The following is a 6000-nucleotide window of genomic DNA, read 5'->3' as shown; positions in this document are numbered from 1 at the left end:
TAGATGTCCTGAGAAGATGCCAGTTACCCATGCCGCTTCCCAGTTGTACTTGTAGCGAGAAACTATTTAAGTCTGTTTGAAGTTTGTTGTATTCTCTCACTGCTAGCTAATCCCACAGTGGCAATTACCTCTGGTAAATCAATTCCAAGTTTTTCAGCAAACTCTTGTGCTTCATCATACTATGTCTCATATTATCTGTGTTCTCATATTTACCCAGTTTGTTTTTGTAGGTGTGATTAGACCTACAGTCTTAAAATTGAATATACCTTTTTCTTGAAGTGGCTCTGACAGACAATTTGCTTGTATTAACAATTTCTCTGCAACAAAGAGACAAACTATGAATCTCCAAGATTCCAATTGTTACTTTAGACCAGATGCTTCCATAAAAGCTTCATTACTTGACTAGAAGAGAATTTAGTACTGCAAGAATAGCTTCTTATCATACATGAATTTTGTAAATACTCTTATACCAATAGAACCATCTAGTTACAACTGTTCTTTCTAAGTCTAGTACCTGTTGTCCCAGCTCCTTCTGTGATTTAACAAAAAGCTCAGGTCTTGAGTTGCTATTTGATACATAGTTATAAAGTCTGTATGGTTGAGAAAAAATCTGCAAAATCATCAAGGTTCTTCACACAGTCAATGGGGACTAGATTGAGCCTGTGTGCATAGCAATGTATGTAGAGGGCATGGGGAACTTTCTCTGCTATACGAGCCTGAACTCTTGAAGCCCATCCACTCATAATGTTCACCCCATCATAGCACTGGGCTATGCAATTTGAAAGTAATAATCTTAGCTCATTTAACTTCTTCAGAATGAAATTTGCAAGGGATTTGGCCTCTAGTTTTTGCATGTCTTAAGTACCACAACATCTCTCCTGGATTATTTTTTCATCAAAGAATGAGATTATTTTGCGTAATTGTTCTTCTCTTAACTGATTCTCTAATCTCATCTATTAATATTGAAAAATACTTTGTCTTCTTAATTTGTGTAGATATATTATTGAGAACATTATTGACAAACACCAGAGCTAAGTCATTTTCATACTTGGGGGACGTGTAGGGGCCATACCTTACTTCCATCGTTTTACGCAAAACTTCATTTGTGTCTACTAACATATTGAGTGTATCATAAAAGATTCCTCTACTTTTTGAAGTTTCACTTTCATCAAAGCCACGGAAGGCTAAACCCTGCCTACCCAGTAAACTTGTGACAGGCAGCAAGCACTTCACATGTTCTCTGTTTGCCTCTACTTCTTTTGACCTGCTGGCATCAATTTTATCTTTGAATTTTTTTGTTCTTTTTTTCTTTTTTTTTTTTGACTGCCTTAAAGTTCAACCCACTACTCATAGCATTCACACATCTTTCCCTTTCAGAATGTCTTTTTAATAATCTTGAGGAATCCTTCCATTTTCTAAATTCCATTTCAATAAATGTTCACTCACCATGAGTCTCACCTCTTTAAAAGTCAACTTTTTATTGTTCGCTAGTCTTAGTCACAAAAACTATATATAACTAAGTGTGAGGTTAAAGTGATGACACATTTGAGTTTTGGTAGGAATGATGGAAAACCAGTTGTTGTTACTTTTTGGGGTTTAGGGATTGAGGGGGCAAGGTGAGGCTTGGGAGGGGAAGTTTAGCCTTGGGGGGGGGGGGCAATTTCCCCCCCCCCCCCCCCCCATGACACCCCTGCTTAATGTATCTTTAAGCATAAACATAACACAAAAATTGTAATTATATAAACAAGAAGACGAAGAAATACTGGCTTCCAATTATTTTTCTAATTTGTAGCAATCAGCTGAATATACTTTAGTATTCATAATTATGGGCTTTTAGTAGCAATTTCCCTCAACAATTGGGATTATGAGATCATACTCATCATATAATTTACTAAGCAGAAGTGAGCCGCTTTCTTCAATTCTCAGAATATATACATTATATGTCTGAACAAGGCAGTACTAGCATAATATATTGATGTCTGCATATTTTCTGGGCAAATCTTACACTTTAAGCATATTTAGTTACTGTCTCTTGCCACTTTTTGCATCGTTCAGTATAACTATAACATGAGAATTATAAACATATAAACAAATAAACAAAGAAATTTGATAAATATAACTTAGAGAAACACAACCTAAGTTTTTCAAGACAATATTGAATGAAATGAACTATGTTCTTTATTTACAGCCTGATGAAAGAGAATGGTTTACATGAAGTTTATGGGAGACTACGATAAGTTTCTTTACCTCAAATTCTTGAAGAAAAATTGCTTATTCAAGTACACTGATAAGAAAAGGGTTGCTCAAGTGACAGCTTATTTAAATATAAGAAAAGGCCGTTTTAGCCATAAAATAAATTGTTTTCATTGAAACATGAAATACAGTATAAAGATTCTCCTAGCCGGAAATACAATAATCTGAATTTCCAAAATTCCAAGCAGAGGTTGAGTTGCACCCCTTAAAAGAAGCCTGGCTTTCTTATAAGAATTACTGGCTGTTGGGTGTGATGGTAGCTGCAGGTTGTTTTAGTATAATCACTATTGAATGCTAAACTCCAAAAATGTGCTTTATGTAATAATATAGTACAGTATCAACTTTCTCAATATTTCTGCTATATTATTTGAGTGTTAAGTATTAAAAGTGCATTGGGATAAATTCTTATTTATCAAATTTCTTTAAGTTGGTGTTAATGGTTAGACTCTCATAGGTATTTAGTATCAAATTTTTCTCAATCAGGATTTGTGAGGTACTATGTGAGACTTTCTATCTCATGTTTACTGGAGATGAGTCTCAGCTAATTGGTATAAGTATTTAGGCTAGGGGCATTATATTGACTGGCTCTTTCCTTCACCCTTTTACCTCTATCAGTGTCAGCCATATGATCCTAAGATGAGATTAATTAAAATAATGGAATCTTAATAATTAAATATATTTTAATACTAACCTGTAGTTCATATTATGGCCCCCAATAGACCTCCTGCTGAAAGACTTGAGTAACCATTACTATTTCGAGTACTATAGTGCTCTTAATGCCATGTACCACCATATACACACAATAGTCTACTGGAGGAGCATGACTATTGCAGTGAAAGAAAACAGGACATTTTCTATTTTTAGGATAGACGATCATTAACTAATTTAATTTGGAGAAGGATGTTACATGAACATCAGCTGAGTATTAAAATACAGTAATCTACTTTATTACATAAATTATTATTTTTCATTACAAATTTAAGATTTTATAAATCTACTTACCTCCACTCGTCCCATTTACCAACTGCCAGTCTGTATCATCTTCATCTGTTATCTGCTTCCAACCACAAAGGTCACTATCTTCCAAGTTGCATTGGAAAGAAGTAGAACCACCGATCTATTATATTATAATCAGCATTAGTTGTTAGAAAAAATATGACTACTTTATCTTAAACTGTCATTTATGGTAACTCTTTAATACAAAGGTTTATAATTTATGAAACACACAAAATATTATTAACAATTATATCCCACAAGAAATTTTATATTTTGGCATGCTTGAAACTCCTAGAGGATAAAATTAATTATATTTCATGCCTATAACTAACAGTAGTATTTAACTTAATACTCTACCATCATAAATATAATAGAAATGTTGTAACTGATAAATATGAAAAATTTCTAAAGGTTGTAAGAAGGAAATTACAAATGCAATCCAAATAAATTTCAAATTTGTTTTATATCATAAAACCAAATGGTGCAAAAGGGATTTAATGGAATATCAAGTCTTCATAGTATCATAAAACAAAATGTTCTCACCCCATTAACCTTATAACCAAATTTATAGAAGAACCATCATATCCTGCATTCTCATGTGAAGCTTATATTTCTTTATATAACTCTTATAAGCTTTTGCAGAAAATACAGGAATGCAGTATAACATTATAAATATAGATTATGGTTGATACATTCTATATGATGATCTTTAACTACTGTATCATATTTTACACCACTATAAAAAGTCAAGCTACTCTAATATAGAGAGAATGATTTACAATGAAATTTGCTATGCCCAATTCTATAATACATTAAGATCTGAGGGACCCACTGCCATGTAAAAGATAATAAAAAATCTCAATGTATTTGTTCAAAAATCCTGTTCCAGTTTTTAACCCTTTTACCCCTAGGCTCTTTGGAAATTTCCAATCCTTAACCCCCAAAGGGGTTATTTTTTCCCCAGCACATTTTGCAGTATATTTTTTTAAATTGCTCTAAATGCCTTAATTTTTGTCATAGAGAGGTCAAGTTGGTCTCATTCTCTTGGAAAATGCCTGAATTTTTTCAAAAAATTATCAAAAATATGACAAAAATAATTTTTATAGCATTTTTTTGCAAGGACGTACCGGTACGTCCATGGGGATAAAGGGATGAGTTTTGTGAAACGTACCAGTACGTCCTTTGGGGGTAAAAGGGTTAAATATCGATGGTAATCAAACACTGTACCTCAACATTATCACAGGTAGTTTTGTAAAAGTACAGATCATCCAGGGCAGTAAAGTAATGCTGTTGTGTGTCCCCAAGACTTGATGTAAAAAGGAGCTCAATTCCTTCAGTGTTTTTTGTGACTGTGATTTTAACTCCTTTCCATGCGTTGCCTGAGCTTGATGCCTTCCATTCCTCAATTTCATTTACTGAAAGCTAAAGAAAAAAATAGAAAAATTATCTAAATTTCTACATGGAGAGGGAGATTACTTTCCTTTAATCTTTTAAATTCTTAACAATCTTTTACAGTATAGTGAAATAATTAAATTAAACTGTGTTCCATAAATGCATGACCAAGTACATTTTAAATTATGTGAATTAGGATTAATTTAAAAAAAAGATAACCATTTCTTGTTGAAGCCATATAAATTGAGAATCCTTGGGGGTTAAATCCGTTGTAAAATCCTAATTAATCAATATTATGGAGCTATTCTTACTGTAAGATTGACGTCGACACCCCAAGTGAAGTACCAGAAGACAAAACAAGACTCCTCGTCTACAGTAACTTTTGGACTCTGAAGTTGTGAAATTTTGATTCCGCTACCACTCTCGTCAGGGCTGCGGCTTGCAGTGGCATAGTGGCCGGTATCAGTTGTGTGATCACCTACTGGGCCTATACCTCCAATATCAAGGCTGCCCTGAAAGCACAAAATATTTAAAGGTAGTTACTTAGTAATTGATGGTTTATAATAAAGTAAAGGTACATGTATTTTGCTATTGTTAAAAAGACCCAACTTGACAAATTCAAGGCAGGGAAAGATCAGATTTCAGTGGTGCATATTACACATAACCAGGAATTCCTTGACGAAACGCAAGTAACAGCCAATGTTTAATTTAAAGTTTAAATAAGAAGCTATAGCAATGCCTTGAGTAATATGAAATAATTATGAATTGTGGCTCAAGTTTTGTATATAATAAAACCCTGATTTTCTATCAAGCCATGATATAGAGCTTGAAAATAATGCTAACGTAACTTTATCAATCACTGCAATAAGCTCTATAATCTTAGAAGTTTTTGAAGTGTTTGAAGTTCGGTGTGTATTCTTCTATATGTTTTCTATTTATTTATAATCAAGCTTTATTTGTAGCTTGCAACTTCATCATCTGGCACTAATCTATTTACACTCATGATTATGAAAATGCTGATAATGATCACGGCTATTGGAATTTTACCTTAACAACATCCCACGGGCTATTTTTGTTCGTCCAGTCACAAAAAATATCTGTTTTTGTTTCATAAGTGCAGGAATAGATAAAACCTGGAGATATAGTAGGCAATGGTAGTGCTGTTGTTGTTTCCACATGAGGCACTTCAGCATCTGGGGGTTCAAAACCACATTCCTCCGAGAATCTTAAAAGAATTTCATCAACAGCAATCTGACCATTTTCTTCTCCCAAAAATTCACCAACTTGTCCTTTCAACTGGATCTGCAAGATATGAAAAGCAATGGGTGAGAATTTTACACAAGTAAATGAATTATATAA

The 6000-nt window shown here is 33.4% G+C and overlaps 1 protein-coding gene across 1 annotated transcript in view; it reads right to left on the bottom strand.

The window, feature by feature from the left end:
• Nucleotides 1-6000, bottom strand: part of LOC137630052 (MAM and LDL-receptor class A domain-containing protein 1-like) — a 217898-nt gene that overhangs the window by 102566 nt on the left and 109332 nt on the right. Inside the window, exons 42-45 of the mRNA XM_068361542.1 lie at nt 5689-5943; nt 4953-5153; nt 4477-4671; nt 3256-3370 (exon numbers count right to left, since the gene is read on the bottom strand). Of these exons, the coding sequence (XP_068217643.1) occupies nt 3256-3370; nt 4477-4671; nt 4953-5153; nt 5689-5943 (766 nt within the window). The remainder of the gene's footprint in view (nt 1-3255; nt 3371-4476; nt 4672-4952; nt 5154-5688; nt 5944-6000) is intronic.

Source organism: Palaemon carinicauda, chromosome 38 (genome assembly GCF_036898095.1).
Source record: "Palaemon carinicauda isolate YSFRI2023 chromosome 38, ASM3689809v2, whole genome shotgun sequence".
In the NCBI taxonomy this organism is placed as follows: Eukaryota; Metazoa; Arthropoda; class Malacostraca; order Decapoda; family Palaemonidae; genus Palaemon; species Palaemon carinicauda.
This window is presented reverse-complemented; position numbering and strand designations above follow the sequence as displayed.